General features: G+C 36.2%; 1 protein-coding gene across 1 annotated transcript in view; it reads right to left on the bottom strand.

The window, feature by feature from the left end:
* Positions 1–1,004: 1,004 nt before the first annotated feature.
* The window catches only part of LOC122799285 (ras-like protein family member 10B), a 303,825-nt gene continuing 281,189 nt past the window's right edge, over positions 1,005–23,640 (bottom strand). The window contains exon 3 of the mRNA XM_044068242.1: positions 1,005–4,013. Coding sequence (XP_043924177.1) covers positions 3,743–4,013 — 271 coding nt within the window. The 3' untranslated portion in view covers positions 1,005–3,742. The remainder of the gene's footprint in view (positions 4,014–23,640) is intronic.

Genomic DNA, 23,640 nt, shown 5'->3' with positions numbered 1-23,640 from the left:
AGGGAATAAGTATGTGTGACTCTGGGGGGAAGGGTTACTAATTCTTTGACTGTAGTATCGCTGTGGGGGGTATGTATTAATTCTGTGACTGTGGTCTCAGGGGGAGACATGTACTAATTCTATGACTGTGATGTTTCAGTGAGGATACGTACTAATTCTATGACCATGGAATATCGGGCAATATGTGATAATTCTGTGACTGCAGTATCTTAGCGGGGATATGGATTAATTTTGAGACTGTGGTATATCAGGGGATATGGACTAATTCTATGACAGCTATATCTCTGTGGGTACTAATTACAGTGGTATATTGGGGGAGATGTACTAATTCTGTGGCAGGAGTATCTTGGGGGGTATGTACTAATTCTGTGAGTGTGGTTTATTGGGGGCAAGTACTAATTATGTGACTGCAGTATCTTGGGGGATATGTAGTAATTCTGTGACTACTGTACCTTAGGGGGAATATGTACAAAGTCTGTGACTGTGGTATCTTGCAGGGATATGTAGTAATTCTGTGACTGTGGTATCTCAGGGGGGAGATAACTACTAATTCAGTGACCATGGTTTCTCAAGGGGGATTTGTACTCATTCATTAACTGTTGTATCTCAGGGGGAATATGTATTAATTCAGTGAATGTGGTATCTCAAGGAGGATTTGTACTAATTCATTGACTGTGGTATCTCAGGGGGAATATGTACTAATTCAGTGAATGTGGTATCTTGGCTGTACTACTGTATCTGCAGTATCTTAGGGAGAATATGTATTAATTCAGTGACTGGGATAGCTTTTTTTCTTTCTTTCTTTAACATTTGTTGACCGGGAATGTCCGACTAGGTTCCACAGAGCCTGTTTTCAGTGGAGGCCCGGGGAGAAATGCTCCAGATGCATGTTTTTGGAATGTGGGAGGAAACCGGAGTACCCGGAGGAAACCCACGCGAACACAGGGAGAACATGCAAACTCCACACAGAAGGCACCCCAGCCGAGAATCGAACTGGAGAACCTCTTGCTGTGAGGCGACAACGTTAACCATTGCACCACTGAGCTGAAGGGGGAATACGTACTAATTCCGTGACTGAGGTATCTTAAAATAGTACCCATACTTCAAGATACAGCAAGTAGTATATTTAATCACCAGGGATGTAGGGGGCATAGACTGACATGGTGAGAGGTTTAGGGGACAAAGACACTTTAAAAGTGTAGTGATGAGTTTCAAAAATCAGTGTTGTTCTAACTGGATCACACTTTAATTTAAAGGGGATTATTCATAAGATTTACTTGATGTGATTTAGTCACTTTTTTTAGGATGTACCCTGGGCATCTCCCAGAGGAGGTATACCAAGCATGACCTACTGAAAGAAGTCCCCATGTTTAAAATAAGACACTTTGTAGTGATTATATTGCTCAGTTTGCTGAGAACATCTCAAGATTCCCAAAGGATTTGCAAGAGATTGTTGCTGACGAGAGGGGAAAGGTCCAGTCTGTCCTACTCAACTAGCTACTCTAATGGCCTTTCTCAGGACAAGTGGTTTTGAGACTGGATGGTAGATGAACAATAGACATGCTACCAGTACTGCTACTGACAATGAGACCAGTACTGCTACTGACACTGACACCAGTACTACTAACACCGACACCAGGCACTTTATCATTATTTTGACCTTGATCTTTAAAAAAATATTTCCTTAAGTTTTGGGTTATGGCTGAGATGTACCCTTGTATCTAATCCACTGATCTGTTTGACAGATGAATGACTTAGTAAATGTATCTATCTGATAACATTTATTGGGATCTGAAAAATCACTATGCTTTGCCTCCTGACTAAATCACCAAGTACTGTGCCATCACTAAATTGTTAACTCTGCTGATCACTATGTGTACATTTCTCACAAAGAATGGTGCTAGTTCTTCATTCACTGCTCCAATGATTAAGGTTTTATTGACACCATCAGATAATTCATAAACGGGAAGGACTGGGATAAAAGCAACTCAAGTAGTACCTTTTTTAAGATTTGTACTTTTGCTTTGACCCATTAAATGGTATAGTAATTTGTTCTGTCATCTATCCAAAGAAAGAGCACATCTTCTGCTTGTCTTTGGAAAATAAAAATAAACACTGGCAAAACCATTTTTTTTTCTTGTTCCCAGTTCTCACCATCTAGACTCCTGTTCAGATTCCATGCTGACCATTATTTCCCTCAGGAAAGGAGCCAGGAGCTGGAAGTCATATTGTTATCCATGGCAGCCAGGAGCTGGAAGTCATATTGTTATCCATGGCAGTATTGAGTTTTTTTTCTATATTAAGGCTTAATATCCCTGACAGTAGTTGTGACTATCAGTACTTGCTTATGACTGCGAATACATACATATTTTCACAAAGGGTACTTTGAAGTGTTTCATTGATTGATTGATTAATTGATAATTTATTCATTGTGCATTTAAAGTGTGTGTTTCTTTGAACAGTTACTTTCCCCTGAAGGCTCCCACCGAGGTGCCAGGGTTCCAATAAAACCACTGATTTCATGTTGTTGCTTTTTTATCTTAGGTGTTGCTGAACTACGTATCATTGATACAGGCTTGGGTTGCAGCCTTCACCCTGGTGCCACCATTGCACTATTCCCACTACGGTCAGTGTAATGGCAGTAGCTGCTCCATTCCCACCCACTTTGTTTAGGTCCTCCAGCACCGAAATCACTAGGTAAACTTGGTCATCTGTGGCAAAGTCAGGCTTTATCCTACTAAGCCATGGAGATGGTTAAATAATCTTTACTTTGAATTAAGCTAGAAACATAAACATTGCTAATTGCATTCACTGCTGCTACAGAGATAACAATGAGTTTTCTTTCATTTTGTTGAGATTTATTATTTATTCTATGCCATTCAGAAAGCACTAGCAGGTTTATTTCAGCAAGTTTCAGAATATACAAGAAACAGCGTTTAGACAGATCATGTTGATCGACTGACAACTCTATCACTGGGTGCTGATTAATAAAAAAAAAGCTTTTGAAACAACTTTTGGTGAACTTTATAGGTATATGTTTTGTCCCTCTGCACCCCCATACCCCCAAACTTAAATATACCTATTTTGAGGTTGCACAACAGTGGAGCAAAAAGAGAACTCTACTGTCAGAGAAAGCTGTTTCACCCAAATGTCCTCAACTGTTTAGCACGCTCTAGAAGTGCTATTGATTGACTGACACATACCTATTTAGACATATATAGTATCTTGCTTTGTGTGTTGTAGTATTGGGCTGACGGCAGATGTGTTGGTTCACGTACAGGAGTACTGTTGTGTAGGTGTTGCGCACTTTTTGTATTCAATGCTTGTGCTATACTGTGTCTTTTCTTTATACACCTTGACTATTTTTGCTGTAGGGCTTCTTTATTTCTGGATTCTTCATGGTCTGTTGGTTCTATTAAAAATAAAAAATATTTTAGTGTTGTTCTGCACATATTTAAAGTCATAATGATAAATTAAATGTATCCACATGCTGGAACTTAAGTGCTACCTCCCAGCCCTTGAAAATGAGCCCTTTATTCTGCCATTACATGCAGAGGTCTAGCAGTCACCTGAACCATAAGCATGGCTCCACCCAGACCTCCTCATGTCATGGCTAGGGTCTGGCACTGCCAGATCACAGATGTCTTACAGCGCATATTAAAATTGTAGTCCATGGCTAATAGCCAAACATCACTGAGGTAGACCGTATTAATGCTAGCCAGTTTTGTAGTGGGGGCATTGCTCACATGAGGCTGCAGCGGTTTCTGTGAAGGGCCCCTTGGATTCGAATAGCAGAGTGATTATGTTTACATCCTGTGATAACTGCGCCAGCCAAGAGTTCCTTGAAAAGAAGTACAATGTGCCAGTTGTATTTAGCTGAGCATTCGATGTAGCCACATTTCCATGTCTTTTTCACCAGCACTGAGATAGCTCTCCTAGATGTAAATCGCTGCTTTTGCAGATCCCGCTTATTGCCGACAACAATGACTGGTGCCTCACTGCTGCTGCTCATCCTGTTAAAAACAAATAGATATGTGTTACTGCTAATTTCATATCAACATTTCTATTAATGGTAATGTAAAATCCAACAGAATTCAGTGATGCCACTGGAAGTTTGTATACAATATTTTTTGAACATTATTACACTTGCTGTCCAGGTTATTTATTTATAATACTTGCTATCTTTCTAAGCACCTAGCCTTTTAACAGAGAAAACCTAGGTAAGAAATACTAGAGTAAATACAAGGTTACAGTACTGGTGCGGTTGCAGTCATTGCCCATTATGAGGGATTAGGATACCAATATGAAAGTAATTTCTCTGAGAACCAGTACTGGCAGTCAGTATCTCTGATCCATCTTTTTGCTCACTTATCTTGCCCCTTTCCCCACCAATGTGCAACTGTGGATTAAAAAAAAAGAAATAGATATGTATATAAATATAATTCAGGAGGTATCCTTGCAAAAAAAATCTCTGAAAGTGGTTTTCATGTTAACTGCATTCAAAACAGAAATTACTGTAAATGAGTTACCATGAGTACCTATTAAGATATAGTATACTAAACACACATGCATAATGAAGTAAAAAGGCAGGATATTGCTAGTTGTAACAAATTAACCAACATGAAGTAGTCAAGCAAGGAAAAATAGTCCACTGATAGAAATAGCTGTCCATATCACCTCTCCACCCCATTTATAGAAGTCAGCAGGTGTTCATGTAGATCCGCTGCCTTTCTGTCTTTTGTTAATGTCATTGCCTCTATGATCTCCTCCTCCGTGAGTTTTGAGTTAAGTTTTTTCTTCTGTAATTCCTTTCCTTTTCCTTCTCTTCTCCTATTCCTGTATGTTGTTGATAATGTTCCCCCTGATCTCTCTGTCTTTTCTTCTAATACTTGGAACCTCTGTCTCACCTTTTCCTTTTTGAATACTTCCTCAGTAGATGTTTCCCTTATTCCTCCCCAGTTAAACACCAGTACTCTTCCAGTAACATTACTCTATTTCCAGTGCAGTTGTTATCGTACTTTCTAGTTTAGCTTTTATTGCTGCTTCCTTGTTCCTTAGTGCTTCTCTGTCTGTACCATTTTGCCATAGCTCCCTTTGTATCCTGCCCTTTTCTCCTTCCAGTTTTATCTACCTCCTTTCCCACCCATCCTCTCTTTCTGCTGCTCTGATTCAATCCCATGGTAATTCCCCAGTTTTGTCTTGGCTGTGGTGCCCTCCTTTACTCCCTCCTCATCAGTTTTGTTGCCTTCTTTCCTGAACTTTCCACTTGTGGCTTGCCCAATTCCATTGCAACCCCTCTCCTCATTTAGCCTCTGCCCTTATTGTCATTGCTACCTGAGAAAACATCAGAGTTAGTTAAATGTGCGTGCACATGTGAGTGTGTATGTGAGTGTGTGTGTGTGTGTGTGTGTGTGTGTGTGTGTGTGTGTGTGTGTGTGTGTGTGTGTGTGGTTGTATGAATGTCTAAGAAGTGAACAAAAGCACTAATCTTTTTTATTTTGTGTTTATCAAAGTATCAAAGTTCAATAAATTGTAATTTTACCATGGATCTACCTGAGCCAGCTTTTGTTTAAAATTTCTGGGAAACCTGAAAACCAATGTTATGCAACATTTGTTCACCTCAGAGGAGGAGAAGAAACACACTGAAAGTTTATAATCATTTTCAGTTTTGATTAGAGACCAAAAATAATATTGCAATAATAAATGGAAAGCCAGTTACTGTGATAAAGAAAAAAAAATAATTTACTTGCCAGCAGTTTTCCATGCAAGTACAGCACTTTGTGGGGGCCTATAAATGATTATGTTTTAATGTGCACAAAAGCATTATGCACCTAACAAAAAATATGTTTCAACATGCACAAAAGTGTTACACACCTATCAATGATTATGTTTCAGCCTGAGCAAAAGTGTTATACTCTTAACAATAGCTATGTTTCAATGTGCACAAAAGCATTATTCACATAGCAATGATTATGTTTCAATGTGCACAAAAGCATTATTCACATAGCAATGATTATGTTTCAATGTGCACAAAAGCATTATTCACATAGCAATGATTATGTTTCAGTGTGCACAAAAGCATTATTCACATAGCAATGATTATGTTTCAATGTGCACAAAAGCATTATGCACCCATCAGTGATCATGTTACAAAGTTAATAAACTAAGGAAGACAAAATTTAATGAGTTACATGTTTCATAAACATGAGCCAAAACTGTGTCTGCAAAAAGGAATAACCAAATAAGAATATAAAGCAATTAATGTTTTTTGTGTGACTGAAATTATGACTTCATAATTGAGTGAGTTCACTGGAAGAACAAATACACATTGAAAAATAAAAGCAACAAACTCTGAGTACAATAAAGTCGAGAGAGTAAATATAGTGCAGGAATGTAATGTAAAGTATGTATGAAGAGTACTAATTACAGCTTTGGGAAGAAAAGCTTGGAATTAATAGTTGAAGTATTGTCTTTTAACTATATATCGGGAAAGGGTGTAAAATAACATTTACACAAATGTTGAAAGCTTTTGAGTCTGAGAAGTACCTAGACCCCATTTAAGCTATTATATTGAAAGGGATATACAGAGAGTTGAATACTTGATGAGAAAAAATCACACAACATTCTTTTATTTTCTTTTTTAGACTCTGTTAACCAGGTAGATGGACTAGTCCAAAAATGATTTTCAGCCATGACTGAAGCATTTGGCAATGTTATTAAAAAAACAAAAAAAAAAAACAAAAACAATTTAGTAACATAAAAATCACATTTAATGATAAATAAAACTATACATTTAATAATGAGTTATATAACTCAACAAATTACAAGTGATTTCACAGTGGCAGGTTTTATTAAACAAAGATGTACTTCCAAACAAATGGTAAGTGAACAACCAGCGAATGGCTTCTATGCAGGACAGATTTGGTGAAATATATAAGAGTAACACTTTTTTTTAGAAACAGATACAACACTACTAAAGATGTAGCTGGAAGATCATTGTATTCATCCAAACCAACAGTTCTTAAATCAGGGAAACAGAGTAGTAACGAAACATTTGCAGTGGATATTGTTTGCGTATTTATTTGCATTTGAAAACCAGGAAAGTCTGAATGGATATAAGAAATATCCCCATTTCAAGAGAAGCTGTGAAGAAATGTTCCACGGGGAAAAATAATAAGTTAACAAAGGATTATAAAAATATGGAAATGGCATTTGGGTATAGTAAGGAAGGAAGAATGCAAGGCAAAAACTGCAATTTATACCACAGTGAAGTACTGTATATTTGATACAGGAGTTTGCATATAATGAGATTTACAAAGATATATATATATATATATATATATATATATATATATACATATATATATATATATATATATATACATATATATATATATATATATATATATATATATAATCGGTCTATATTACAATGTCGAAACGTAATATCGGATACCAAATGAGCGACATGTATTCATCGAAACACATTTAAGTGATTCAATGAATACAATTTACAAGGCAAAGGTGTAGTTGGCCAACTACACAGTGTTGCCCTTTTCTCCACTGTAGTGCGATCTCGGAGTTGGTATATTTATTTAGGGGGGTGTAGGGGCAGAGCCCCCCACATAGTTATGTTTGTAAGTGTGTGTGTGTGTGTGTGTGTGTGTGTGTGTTTGAGCAAACAAATTCTTTCCCATGGAAAGAATTCGCTGTTTTGACCATTTGCGCTTTAGTGCAATCGGTCTTTACATGTCGACGAAGAGGCGTTCACTTTAACAACTCTTCTGTGTTATAATATAGACCCTATATGGGTCTACTTCAAAACATTCAAAACAATATCAAAGACCAAATCATTGAGATGAAAGCATCGAAACTTCAGTCAACCAGTGACTGGATCATCGAGATGAAAGCATCGAAACCTGTCAACCAATGACCGGCTCATCAAATCCATTCCCAGGTTAAGGAACCACTCATACCGCAACTAGCAAAAACAAAATCATACCATCCCCAACCCACCCAGATGGAGGGGCTACACACCCCACATGCCCCATGTGGGGGCTGCATCCTCCCACACCCCCCCTAACTAAATATGCCAACTCCTAGATCACACTACAGTTGGGAAAAGGGCAAATTCCACCTTGTTGGCCAACAGATTACTTACTGTGGGAATGGATTCCATCATCCAGTCGTTCGCTGAAGTGAGGTTTTAATGCTTTCTTCTTGACAATTTGGTCTTCGATATTGTGGGCTTTTGATGTTGTGTATATAAAAGAATATGGAGTGCTAAGAATACAGAACTGGTATTCTAATACAGCACAGAAATAAACTAGGCAAACTCTTTTTATACAGCAGAACTATGCAATACATGTAGATCTAGCAGATGGATTGTGAATCTTTATATATATATATATATATATATATATATATATATATATATATCTATATATATCTATATATACACATACAGTGGATATAAAAAGTATACACACCCCTGTTAAAATGTCAGGTTTATGTGATGTAAAAAAATAAGACCACACTAAATCATTTCAAAACTTTTCCCAACTTTAATGTGACCTATAACCTGTACAATTCAATTGAAAAACAAACAAATCTGTTAGGGGGTAAAATATAAAAAATAAAAAATGTACAATAAGCTGGTTGCACAAGTGTGCACACCCTTAAACTAATGCTTTGTTGAAGCACCTTTTGATTTAATTACAGCCTTCAGCCTTCTTGGGTAGGAGTCTATCAGTATGGCACATCTTGACTTGGCAATATTTGCCCACTCTTCCTTGCAAAAGTGCTCAAAATCTGTCAGATTGTGAGGAGATCTCTTATGCACAGCACTCTTGAGGTCACCCCACAGATTATCTATTGGATTTAGGTCTAGGCTCTGGCTGGGCCATTCCAAAACTTTAATTTTCTTCCGGTGAAGCCATTCTTTTGTTGACTTGGATATAAGCTTGGGGTCATTGTCATATTGAAAGGTGAAATTCCTCTTCATCTTCAGCTTTCTAGCAGATGCCTGAAGGGTTTGGGCCAAAAGTAACTGGTATATGGAACCGTTCATAATTCCACCCACCTTGACTAAAGCCCCAGTTCCAGCTGAAGAAAAGCAACCCCAAAGCATGATACTGCCACCACCATGCCTCACAGTGGGGATGGTGTTCTTTTGATGATGCAAAGCATTGTTTTTGCGCCACAAGTACCTTTTGGAAAAAAAAAGTTTAACCTTGGACTCATCAGACCATAACACATTTTCCCACATGCTTTTGGGAGACTTGATGTATTGTTTTGCAGATTTTAGCCAGGCCTGGATTTTTTCTGTGTAAGAAAAGGCTTCCGTCTTCCAACCCTACCCCATAGTCCAGCCATATAGAGAATACGGGAGATTGTTGTCACTTGTAGTACACAACCAGTACTTGCCAGAAATTCATACAGCTCCTTCAGTGTTGCTGCAGGCCTCTTGGCAGCCTCCCTGGCCAGTTTTCATCTTGTCTTTTCATCAATTTTGGAGGGACATCCAGTTCTTTGCAACATCACTGTTGTCTCATATTTTCTCCATTTTTGATGACTGTCTTCACTGTGTTTCATGGTATATCCAGTGCTGTGGAAATTTTGTTGTACCCTTCTCCTGACTGATACCTTTCAAGAATGAGATCCATTTAATGCTTTGTAAGCTGTCTGTGAATCATGACTTTTGATGCAGCAGGCAACTGAGTAAATGTCAGGAAAAGCCTACTAGGACAGCTGAACTTTATTTGGGATTAATCAGAGTATCTTTAATTGATGGCAGGTGTGTACTCAAGAAGACTGAATATTGTAATTGAATCAAAAGGTTCTTCAACAAAGTATTAGTTTAAGGGTGTGCACACTTGTGCAACCAGCTTATTGTATGTTTCTTATTTTTTATATTTTTTCCCCTAACAGATTTTTTTTTGTTTTTCAATTGAATTGTACAGGTTATAGGTCACAGAAAAGGTGGGAAAAGTTTTTAAATGATTCATTGTGATCTCATTTTTTTTATATCAAAAAAACCAGGCATTTTAACAGGGGTGTATACACTTTTTATATCCACTGTATATGTATATATATATATATATATATATATATATATATATATATATATATATATATATATATATATAAATAATACTGAAGCCTTCCCTCAAAAAAATGCAAATATACTGAAACATAGCCTTCCATCAAAAAATACAAATTGCTGACCCTCCAATGAGCGAGTGATACCCAACAGTCAAAACCAATAAACATTGATTCACAAAGGATCACAAATCAAGAAAACATGAGGTTTTGTGCAAGGGGCAAACCCTCTACACCCCACACATGAGTGGTTATGCCCTCACACCCCCTGATAATTATATATTCCAACTTTGAGATCAAAACTACAGTGGGGAAAGAGCATATTCCTCACTCCCCACTGTACCACACTCTTCTAGCAGAAATGCCAGTATGATTCGTTCATTTGATTTTTGATCAGCTGTACCGCCTCTTTCACATGCATGTATATTGCAGAGGGACAAGCTTCGGGTAGCTCTCTGTGTGGGGGATACCACCTTTACACCACTATACTAACAACAATGCTGCAGAACATTGGGGGGGGGTACCTATTAAGAGTCAAACATGGCTCATATAATTGCAGTCTTGGAGTACTGCCAAAACAATGTTAAACACTTCCTGCAGCTGACACCTGAGGCTATCTGCCAGAGGTTGCCATATTTACAGGGGATCTAGAGTATAACAGATGTAGTTCACCCAATGTTATGTGGCCTTGTGATTGGAAGACAGTTCCGCTGTTGGAGAGAAATGCTGTAATGTTCTCCACCATCAAATTATTGAATAAAATCACACATTTTTTGAAGATATTTCTTGGAGTGGGTGTAACTTGAGCTTACAGTCATTATGGGTAGGCACTGTTAAAGTTTGGAAATAACCATATTTATTTCTATTGCTCTTCTAGCTTCAAATGTAAGGAAATGGGTGGATTTGTATGTGAATTAGTGTTGCACCAGGATGTATGGAATGATGCCGATCAAAGATTAATTCAATCTATTTTTGTTGTGCATTATACATTGTATCACCACGAGGATCTTTGATTTTTATGTTTCGTGGGTCAGCTAATTAATACATGTTAGGCAATATACTAGTTCCTAATACAGAGTAGTCATTTAGAAGCTTCTTTAGAGACTGCTGACAAATGGACTTGGAAATAGGGTTGATAATCTCATCAGTATAAGTTATAGCAGCTAGTAGAGGGAAGGCCTTTGGCTAAAATTTTTGCAAATAAGGACAATAATAAAAGGCAAGAATAGAGTCGTGAATGCCTCCTGTCTGAAAAGTGCTAGTTTCTGATTATACATTAACAGTGCCTGTTTTGAAGGCTGCAATTAAACCAAAATGAAATACTTCACTAGTAGGTGCTAGTTTTTACCAGCTTACCACTTATGGGTCACACACACTAAAAAGAGGGATCCTTCATCTATATTACTGCTGTCACATAAGATTCACTATCTGGAACATGACAGAATGACATAGTGTCAGTTATTACAAAGATCTTCCTCTTTTTAAAAAGGGGATGAGAAGAAGAAAAGCAAAGTGACAATGAGTGATTCTGGAAGGTTCTGCAGAAAAGCAGCCAAAAGCTGTGAAGAAGACAATCAGCTGAGGTGAGCTTTTACCTAAAATAGAAAAGGACACTGTCCAGAAGAAACAAGAAGCATCTTTTCAAAACTAATATAGTCCAGTCACAGACTCTGTTCCAGAGCGACAAGAACTGGTTGGTGTTTTGAGAGATGCAGAAATGTCACAAAGACTACAAAGAATGTCTTCACTAATATCCAGAGAGATGAGATGTCCTCAAAGTCTTTTGTACAGGAAGTGATGAAATCAGAGTAACTGTCTAGAATTCCTTAGAGTGAAGTTCCATTAATGTCTACATCAGCAAATATCAGAGTACACTTTTCAAGCAAAACAAAAAAGAGCACAGTCCACGTAATGATTTGTGCCTGAAAAAACAGTCAGTAATCCAAACCTTAAATTCTAGGATACAACAAAAAAGTAACAGTGAGGATATTGCCCAAGTAATTTTATTAGTATAGTGACATAATAATGGTCAAACCAAAAAGACTGGTTTCCGAGTAAACAGAACTCCTTCCTCAGTAATGTTTGAACTAATAAGATAAAAAATTACTCCTTTTTTATTTAGATATACATATCTATACTAAGATATGTAGTGTATACTACATTAATACGGTGTTCTGTTGAGTCTGGAATAGTTCCGCGAAAGACTTATTCATTGAATACGGCTTCAGTGAACACCAACCACCGAAATTCACTTCAGGTAACTGCAGTGTTTTTCCCATGGTTCGCAAACAATTGGCCATCACCTCAACTTTGGCCTTTTCCCCATTGTAGCGCAATCTCAGAGTTGGTATATATAATATGGGAGGTGTAGGGATGATGCCCCCCCCCCCACTTGGGTGGATTTGATTTAGTCCGTTGTGTGTTCCAGATGGCTAGTGGGTGAGTGTTTGTAAACTGTGGGAAAAATTCCGCAGTTCACTGAAATGAATTTTGGTGGCTGGTGTTTCCTGAAGACGTATTTGATGAATATGTCTTTCATGGAATTAATATAAACCCGTTCTGGTTTTCACTATACAGAATCTTCTGATAACATTATTATGGGTGAAGTGTCATCCATTTATGAAACTAATACTGCCAAAGGATCAACTTTTCCAACCATGAAAAGAGGAAATAAGACTTTAACAGCCCCTTTAGTAAATATCACCGGCCTCCAGCTGGGGGGTGCAGAGCAAACATCAAAGGAAATATTGATATACTGCAAATGTTCCAGAAAATGATGGACAAATAAATCATGACGGCTCTAAAAATTTAGTTTGTAACCTCTCTTCCTACTGTTTTATTGGACAAGAACTTGGTGAATAAAGGATTACATTTTGTTCCAGTGTTTTCTGTATGTGAACATTAGACTGTAAAATATGTAAAACCATTTTGTAAAAAAATACATACAAAACTATATTCTGAGAGTCATACCAACGCTTTATACAATATTGATTAAAGTTCTGCGTTCAGTTTAAGAAATCACACTTTAGCCCCAATCAAATGTGCTTGTTTTCCATTTTTAAAAGGGTATCTTAAAATATTTATATTGGTAACAAGAATAGGCAAGACAGTCTCTTGGCTGAAGAAAGAAAATGTTTATCTATTTTACAAAATAACAAAAATGTAGTTATTATAACAGCAGATAACAGAGATAATCCGGACGGTTTATCTCAGTTGCAGGGTGTGCATTATTATCATTATAAAAAAATGGTGTTAGTTCTTACCAACGGCTTCAAGACACAAATTGGTACATTTTTGAAATTTGCTGTTGAGGAAGGGATTATAACAGAAAAATTGGTTCATGAACTCATGGTATCAGATACGTATTTACAGTATTGCAATGCTGTTCCAAAAATACCCCAAAATATTTACAAACCACTGGGCTGGCTATTGTTGCAGGACAAAGTTCCTTAACAGAACCTTTGTCCGAGGTGCTTGCCTACTATTTCTTCCCACTATTACAACACGTGTGCACAATAATTAAAGATTGTATCCAGTTTCTACAGCTAACAGATGACATTCAAATGAAGAATGATTGGTACATGTGTACACTGAGCGTGAACTCCTTCATGTGTACACTGAGCGTGAACTCCTTCATGTGTACACTGAGCATTAACTCCTTCATGTGTACACTGAGCATTAACTCCTTCATTTGTACACTGAGCATTAACTCCTTCATGTGTACACTGAGCTTGAACTCCTTCATGTGTACACTGAGCATGAATTCCTTCATGTGTACACTGAGCGTGAACTCCTTCATGTGTAGACTGAGCATTGAATCCTTATACACTAGCATCCCTAACAGAGATATTGGAACACTGGCTCTACAAAGCAGGGTTTAACACATTTTTGTTGTTTGACAGATCATGGACTAAATAAAAATGTGTTTTACTTTGCTAAAGAAAGTTTTTTACAAGTTGGAGGGATCGTAATGGGAGCATTATTTGCACCCATTTACACCAATTTATTTATGGGGTACCTGGAAGAATAAATTTTATATATATATATATATATATATATATATATATATATATATATATACACACACACACACGCACACACGCACACACACACACACACACACACACACACACACACACACACACACACACACACACACACACACACACACACACACACACACACACACACACACACACACACACATATGAGCCATAATATATTCATTTATGACACTGGTATGTAGCAAAGGTATGCAGATGACTTTTGGCTTATATGGACTGCTGACTTGATGGATTTACATGATTTTGTACTCTATTTAAGTTTAAATAAATGGGGTATTGAATTTACAGTTACTTATGACCTTACTACCATCACTTTCTTAGATGTCTCAGTGACTAAACAATCAGATATCTTACTGGATGCAACACTATACCATAAATCACAACAACTCACTACTTTTAGCTACCAGTTACCACTCCCTGCCTGATGAAAACCTATGTCTCAATTTCATGGAACCAGAAGGATCCGTTCTTAAGAAAAGTAAATGATTTTACTATCACATGTTCTTTAGACCCAGCTAACAGATTTGAAAAAAAAGTGGTAACAATAGGGTTTATATATTTAAGGCTTGGCAATCAGCTGACTTGGCAAGTAGGACATATTGATATCACATGTGGCTAAAACATCAGCTAACAGAAAATACAGCCTTGCTTTTATTACTACAATTTTAAGCAATTCATACAATATTAGAGAACTGGTCCACTGTTACTGTCACATTTTGTTAGCAAATCTCGACATTCAGCATATCATATTTGAGACATGCCATTTTCCCTACAGAAGGTGGAAAACACTAGCTGAACATTTTAGTTCTTTTAGTGCATCCCAGGTTATGGTTCAAATGGTTCTAAAGTAACGGGATGCCACTCATGTGGTACCTGTACTTGTAACTGTGTCTTTAAAACCAAATACTTTTTATAAGCTAATCATAAAAAGTTTGAAATTAGATTATTTTATAATTGTAACAGTAAATGGATTGTATACCTAGTGGTTTGTAGCTGTTCAACAGTATATGTAGGTCACACATCCACATTATTTAAACAAATGCTGTCAGAGTATGGTATGATGGTAACAGATGTCACAGGATGTCCAGTGCTGCATATAAACATACTTTAAAACATCCAGAAACATTATCCATGTTTATGGGTACAGACAGAATATCTAAGACCATTGTTGCTGAAGTTGATAAATGATATTGTGATCTATAAAGAACAAAAGTGGATCATTCTCTTAACAGCATTTATTCCATGCAGATTTTAATGAAGAGTTTTAACACTAATACTTTTTGATGAATAAAATATGTTTTTGATAAAAATATATATTTTCTTCCTGTATATATATATATATATATATATATATATATATATATTGTACATATACATATTTTCTTGAAGTTATATATCTTTTCTTGTAGTAAAGTTTTCCAGTTTTTATGAATACAAAATCTTGGGTGAATGCATTTCCTCATTTTGGCCACCAGATGGTGAAAGAGATCAAAATCTAATCTTACTTGAATTATGTGATTATAACAGCTGTATAGATAAAAAAAAAATCCATAAATAAATAAATAACTTTAAAGCAAAGCAAATGTCATTAATAGCAGGGGTTCTTCAGTTTCTATTTATTTATCATCATAATATTTATACTTTTAAACCCATCTTTACATTGTTCTGTTAACACTGTAACTGAACTTTTTGGTTTGAACATTATATATGTTGTTATACTAATAAAATTACTTGAGATATATCCTGGCTGCTCCTTCTTTGCTTTTTGCTGGAATTTATGGTTTGTATTACAGAAAACAGTTTTCCCCATTATATTCAAGATACAGCAGACTGATTAAAAAGCCAGCTAAATATGCTTATAGTGCCAGAAATGATACAAAGGACTGAACTGCATGTGTATTAATAAAATCTATGATACTGTCATAGTTAGCATTACAAAAATTCTAATGAAATGGCAGTTTATATAACCAGTGAAAGTGGTGTATTTAGACAGGAATATTCTTGTGTAAATGTTTACCCTGTACCTCAGCTTTATAAATTGTACAAGTGAAATGAATAACCAGTTTACCTTCTGAAAAGGTAGAAGAACTATAAGGGGCATATTTCCTTAAAATATATGTTTCTTAAAATACTTTCACTTTTATGCTGTAGAGAATATTAATATCATTTCATATGATCCTTCTTCTGTATTACGCAATCTCCAAGGAAGCACTGCTGAGGCTGCCAATATGTAAACCTGTGTGTTTATTTACCGACCTGTACATTACCAAATGTTTTGACACCTGGTCTGCCAGATGTTGCAGGGGTAGACATTGACAAGTTAGCTCATGGGCAAATGTGGTCTGTCTATTTGTGGAAGTTGGAAGAATACAAAGTCAAATTTACTTGCACAGCCCCTTGTCTTTCAATTGTCCACAGCACTGCACAAATATATTTTGTGTACCATGTAGATAATTTCTAAGTCATGCCCCTGTCTGAGAGGAGCATAACAGCATCAGTCCTGGCATCTGCTATCTGTGGTATGTGGTATGTGGATCTGTTATCTGTGGTATGTGGTAAGCATCATTTATAATGTTTCAAGATGCAAATCAGGTCTAGTGCAATTATATGAATACATATCTGCAGTTTTGATGACACTCTAGGAACACATCTATTGACTTGTAAAAATCAGTAAAATTCCCTGCATTTCTGTTTTTCTGTCTTTAAGAGAAACATGCACTTTCCTAATGATATATTTCATCTGCTGATCCAGAAATAAAGGAATCCCTATCAGAGGTGGAAGATCTTATACCGCCAGTCCAGACATTTTAGACTGTGATTTAGTCTAATAACCGCAATGCTTGAAATTTCATGTTACAACTTTTATGTGCTTGGGGTGGGGGACGTTGCACACTCTTCACACCCCAAACATGGGTTTATTGTATCTACCACATCCCTACCACTTATATACAGTGCAAGCGTACCTGAAAACTGGGGGGGGTGCGGGGGGGGGATTCCAGGTGCTGCAGGTTTGGATTACCAAGCATCTCAGTTGTGCTCTTACTATTCCTAGAATCTTAATTATACTTTTTCAGACTTCACCAGACATCCATTTAGAGTATAATTTCAGCTAGATAGCCATAATATGAATCTACAGACTATAAACAGGGATTAACAAGTTGTTTATAAACTTTTACTGGGTTAAAATAACAGGCTGCCTAGGGCATTGTATGATACAAAATTCAAGTTCACATTTTGTGATTTGACCAGTTAACTATTAATCATATCAAGCACTTTCAAGACCATTTTTAAATTTATGTATGGGACTCTTGAAACACACAGATGCGATCACCAAGTTAGCCAGCTCCTACAGGCAAAAGCCACAAGGAATGATCTTTCCTTAACGAATACCAGAAGATGTGCCTACACCAATAAAAAGCAAACGATACCACCAATACTTGAATAAAACCTTAACGCCAAATTTATTTAAGATAACAAATGCAGTACAACCACAGCTTCATCAGAGATTTGAAAATAGCCCGCCAAACTGAGTTTATATACACACGTCATAGCGTGTGCCTGCCACAGATATTAAAGGGCTATACTTATAATTATGTATAAAGTTTATAAAACATTCAGTCACTAATTTAATGTGTGACAACTAGATACTCTATTACCCATAATTAGGATACACATAGAACTAAATAAAAACTATGTAGAAACTTTCTCCAATACATAAAAATAAAAATGAATACATTTAAACAAACCCTAGCATGGTTTAACCATTATTATTAAAATATGTCATGAACATTGCGTGTTGGTTTAATTTGCATAACATCAAAACCTGTCCATCTTTGTTTGACATTATTGCTTCCATCCCGAATTACCTATACATAATCCCAGGCCAACATCCCCTTAAAATTGGACAGTTGTTGTTGATTATTAAAGAATATCTTAAGACCACATGAAATACTTTACTCTAATTAACCAAATAAACTTTAGTTGACATTATAATATTAGAATACCTTACATCTACAAATTTATGTGACATATAGTTCTTAATGTGAGTTAAATAAATAAATATTTGGCCACCTTATGGCAAATTATATTAATATAATGAATCATATTAAATGTACTAAGTATACAACAACCTCACCCTTCCTAAGCTTTTGCTTCCCTATGTACTCTAAAGGGTGTTGGTCAAATCATGATATTTATCTTTTATAACTTCTTAGTTTGAGTATGCATGTTATATTACAATGCAAACCGGGGTATGAGAAGGCGTCCAACCTCAACTGCCATTCTAATTCTTTGTTTTCTAGAAACAGAGAAGTTGGTCCCCCTCTTCCTATATTCAAGATTTGGTCAATAGGTGTGAATTCAAAACTGTGTCCTGCATTTTTTGTGGTATGTTTAGCTAAAGCGTTTTCAATGTTTTGTTTCTGAATTCTGTCCCTCAGCCTTCTATCAGATTTACCTATGTAGAAGGCTGGGCAACAGTTACACGTTGCTAAGTAAACTATAGATTTTGACTCACAATTCAGTTTTTTGTTGATACCATATTGTTTACCACGAATATAGAAAACACTTGTTGCTTTCACTAGATGACAATAGCTACACTGCCCACATTGAAAGGATCCTTTTAGCCTACTAGTGGAAATAATTCCACTATGCCTCTGTAATAGGACTTTCAAACTATTTCCTCTTCTGAACGTGAACCCAGGTTTACTACCTAATTTGTCCAACAAATGGTGATTGTTGGAGATGAAGTACCAATTTTTATACAAAATAAATTGTATTGCTTTAAAATCGGTACTAAATTTAGTAATAAAGTTACAATCAAAAGTGTTCTTATTATGATCACTATGGTCAGTTAACTGCCTATGATCAATACTTATGGTTGTAGTTGCCTCTCCATTAGTAGTCACAACTGGGCTCGCCGTCATATCCACCATGTATTTTGTTGGTAACAATGGTGGTAATCCCTATTGATGAACATAATTTTTAAGATTCCTTCTGGAATAAGACTTCAGTACTGCAAATCCTTTAGTTGTCCCTTGGTGACAACTCCTGAAATGCAATAGGGAGTTACAATATGTAGGTTTTCTGTAGATACTTGAAAAGTATTCACCCTTTGTTACATCTTTACATAGTTTAATGTCCAAGTAATCAATCTCTTCATCAGAGAAGTGAGATGTAAACCTTAAAAAAGATGTGGTGTCATTGATGGCAACCACAAACTCCTCTGCTTCTTTCTGGTCACCCTTAAACAAAATGAAGATATCATCCAGGTACCTGATGTAAAATTTAATTTTAGCTTTCCTGGACTGGCAATTAAAAATATTTTCCTTCTCCCAATGGGCCATAAACAAATTAGCTTCTGTAGAAAATATTTACCATTAAATGCAAAGTAATTAGATGATAAAATTATGTCCAATAACTGAGTAACTACATTGATTTCTTTATTTGCTTTCAAATCCATTAACATTAGGGAAATCCATTCAATTGCCTCAGAGTGAGGAATAGATGTATATAAATCGATGACATCTATTGTTAAAAAGTTGACTGTTTCATCGAATTCAATGTTACTAATCTTATCCAGAAACATCCAGGAGTCCTTACAAATGTAAGGTACTTCCTTCAGATATTTATTTTGAATAGTGTCCAATAATTGGGCACAAGGGTAAGAGAAGTCAACGAAAGTCTGCTATCTATCAGGGCTCGGAAAGGGTTTCTTTGTGTCTCTTTAGGCTTAGGGGATTACAGGGGTTTTGGGCATCTGGATGTCTATATAATTATAGGTGTCAAGATCGATGTCCCCATGCAAAAAGAGGTCCCTAAAATAACTTCTATTTCTTCTATATGAAGTATTAACTTCATTTAGTGATGATGGAATATAAGCTGGCCCTTCAAGTATGGTTTCCATGATGTTATCATATTTACATATATCAAAGATGGCCAGACCACCTCCTTTATCTGGTTTTATAGCCCTTACTTGTGCTTTACTTAACCTATCCAGTTCCATAAGTTGGTCCTTTGTGGCATTTTTGCTGAGATTAAATCCGCTATTTTTGTTTAAATCAAGGTGTCTCATGTCTAATTCACACACTTTCTCAAAAAGAAGTAGACCTGTATGTAAAGGTGGGTTATAGGTGCTCGCCAGCTTTAAGCCTGACCTAGCGTGGGTCCCTTGGTTGTCAAACATCAATTTCAAGTTTAACTTCCTGACAAAAGTCTTTAGATCAATAATGGTCCTAACCAAATCACAACCAGAAGAAGGGACAAAGTTGTTCCCATAAGCTAGTAGTTCGACTAAGTTAGGGCTGATCTGGAATGAGGAGAAATTATAGATTTTAAAATCACCCTTCTGATTGAGCAAAATAGTTACATCATCAGTATCACTAAAACTATTAACAGGTGATAGAATCAGTTCTTGTTGTTCCAGTTCTTTTTCTGGTACTGGCGGCCTGTTCTTTGTCCTAAAAAACAGTCATTGTCAGCTTCCCCAGGTCTTTCCCTGTTGTCATTTTTGCTCCTAGTGTTATAAAATCTCCTTCCATTATTTCTTTCAACCGTCACTTTAGTCGAGTCATTAGCCACCTGTCCTTCTACATAATGTTCACTTCTTTCAGATGGCGGAATATCACTGCCATCCCCATCTCTTTCATTATTATGATATCAATTAAGAAGGAGGGAGAGCCTTTAGTAAGTTAGGGAGTTGTTTGTTGTTTGATAACTCAGTCTATCACGAGAAAGTTTTTTATTCTTGGTCATTTTAAATTTTTCAATCACCCCGTCGATGCTAGAGAAAATTCTGGAATAATCAAATTTGTATCTTTCAAATTCCAGGTTTTTCTTAAGCTCCTTGTCAAGAGAGTTCACTTCATCCAATAGCCTTGTTATCTCCATGTTATAATATTTAACAATTAGTTCTAATAATTGTAGCCCTTGGTTGTCAAACAAAAGCGCCAGTTCTTTAAAAAAGTCATTATTAGTAAACAAGGTGGTGGGGCAAAAGTTAGACCGTAGACCTTTCGGTATAAGCCTTTCTTTGATGCATTGGTTAATAGTTTAATGTCAAAATCCTTTAATAAGTTGTTAATAGAGATTCCACTTACTGAAATCGATCCGGAGCTGGACCCTGGAATATCGGTGTGGTTACCGAAAACAAGATTGTCGGTATTATGTATCCACAAGCCCAAGTTTGGAACACCAATTATGCCAGGAGGCATTGGTAGCGTTCCCGCATGCCCTGCTGTCATAGCGTTGTTTTGGAAACCGGAACTGCCCCAAGGAATAGATTGTCCAACCAAGGCGGTCTGGTATGGAACGGTTTTGTGAACTGGAGACCCGGTATTTAACGGGTTATCGCTCGGCAAAATTAAGCCTTCCTGTGGTATTCAAACCACCCGTGTAGATCAATGTGGGCAGTGTAGCTATTGTCATCTAGTGAAAGCAACAAGTGTTTTCTATATTCGTGGTAAACAATATGGAAAACTGAATTGTGAGTCAAAATCTATAGTTTACTTAGCAACGTTGCCCAGCCTTCTACATAGGTAAATCTGATAGAAGGCTGAGGGACAGGCAGGACACAGTTTTGAATTCACACCTATTGACCAAATCTTGAATATAGGAAGAGGGGACCAACTTCTCTGTTTCTAGAAAACAAAGAATTAGAATGGCAGTTGAGGTTGGGCATTGTAATATAACATGCATACTCAAACTAAGAAGTTATAAAAGATAAACATCATGATTTGGCCAACACCCTTTAGAGTACACAGTGTAGCAAAAGCTTAGGAAGGGTGAGGTTGTTATATACTTAGTATATTTAATATGATTCATCATACTAACATAATTGGTCATAAGGTGGCCAAATATTTATTTATTTAACCCACATTAAGAACTATGTGTCACATAAATTTGTAGGTGTAAGGCATTCTAATATTATAATGTCAACTAAAGTTTATTCGGTTAATTAGAGTAAAGTATTTCATGTGGTCTTAAGGTATTCTTTAATAATGAACAACAACTGTCCAATTTTAAGGGGATGCTGGCTTGGGATTATGTATAGGTAGTTCGGGATGGAAGCAATAATGTCAAACAAAGATGGACAGGTTTTGATGTTATGCAAATTAAACCAACATGTTCATGACATATTTTAATAATAATGGTTAAACCATGCTAGGGTTGTTTAAATGTATTCATTTTTTTTTTTTATATTATTGAAAGTTTCTACTAGTTTTTTTTTAGTAGTTCTATGTGTATAATTATGGGTGGGTAGAGTATCTAGTTGTCACACATTACAAATTAGTGACTGAATTTTTTAAACTTATACATAATTATAATAATAATAGCCTTTTAATAGTATATAAACTCAGTTTGGCGGGCTATTTTCAAATCTCTGATGAAGCTGTGGTTGTACTTCAGTTGTTATCTTAAATAAATTTGGCGTTAAGGTTTTATTCAAGTATCGAAAGATCATTCCTTGTGGCTTTTGCCTGTAGGAGCTGGCTAACTTGGTGATCGCATCTGTGTGTTTCAAGAGTTTGTGCGTCTTCCGTAATCCATTATGTATGGGACTGCCAGTTAACTTTGAATATGATTTAGTATCAGACAATTAATCAGAATACAGCAAAATAATGACCAAGCGGGAAAACAAGAAATATGACAACCATTGGCTCGGAAAGATAAAACAGACATTTATTAACCTCTCTTGCACATCTGAAAAAAGCCTTCTATGCAGTAAAAAGTAAGAGAAATATGATTATATAAAATGCAAAAATAACTGATCAGATTACAAAAATTATTAAAACCTTGATACAATCAATAACATCTAATGATTTTTGACACTCAACCATATACATCTAAGCAAGACACACACAAGGGGTTTGAAAACATCCACAAATTATGTTTTGTGTGTGTGTGTGTGTGTGTGTGTGTGTGTGTGTGTGTGTGTGTGTGTGTGTGTGTGTGTGTGTGTGTGTGTGTGTGTGTGTGTGTGTTACGGACTCCCCGATTGCTTTAGCTGAGGTTTCTGACTCTGCCCTAAACTTCACATTTTAACATTATACCCCTGAACAATAACACTTGCTAAGCTAGTGAAGACTAGTGAAAAGGAAAAATAAAGACCCTTATATATTATCAAGTAGATAACCCTGTAACAGTTTCCAATGCCAGGGTAAGCCCACATACTCAAATATTGCTGTGTTTGCTAAAGAAGTTAAAAATTAATAAAAAGTTTAGAATGCCAAAGAAAAACATATGAGAGATGTGATATGTTAATCAAACTTTACTGAATATTCAATAAACTCAAATTAATTTGACATATCAGATCATTAGCTTATCACATCTCTCACCCATTTCTCTTTGGTGTTCTACATTTTTATTACAAAATACTCACTTTCCTAATGCAATAACAAATCCTAAGCTGTACCGCTAAAAGTTGTATGCATACAGAGTGAAAGTCTCTAAAGCAAGCCAAAGAGCTCTTCAATCT

This window comes from Protopterus annectens, chromosome 4.part0 (assembly GCF_019279795.1).
Source record: "Protopterus annectens isolate FY-2018-M chromosome 4.part0, PAN1.0, whole genome shotgun sequence".
Lineage (NCBI taxonomy): Eukaryota > Metazoa > Chordata > Ceratodontiformes > Protopteridae > Protopterus > Protopterus annectens.
This window is presented reverse-complemented; position numbering and strand designations above follow the sequence as displayed.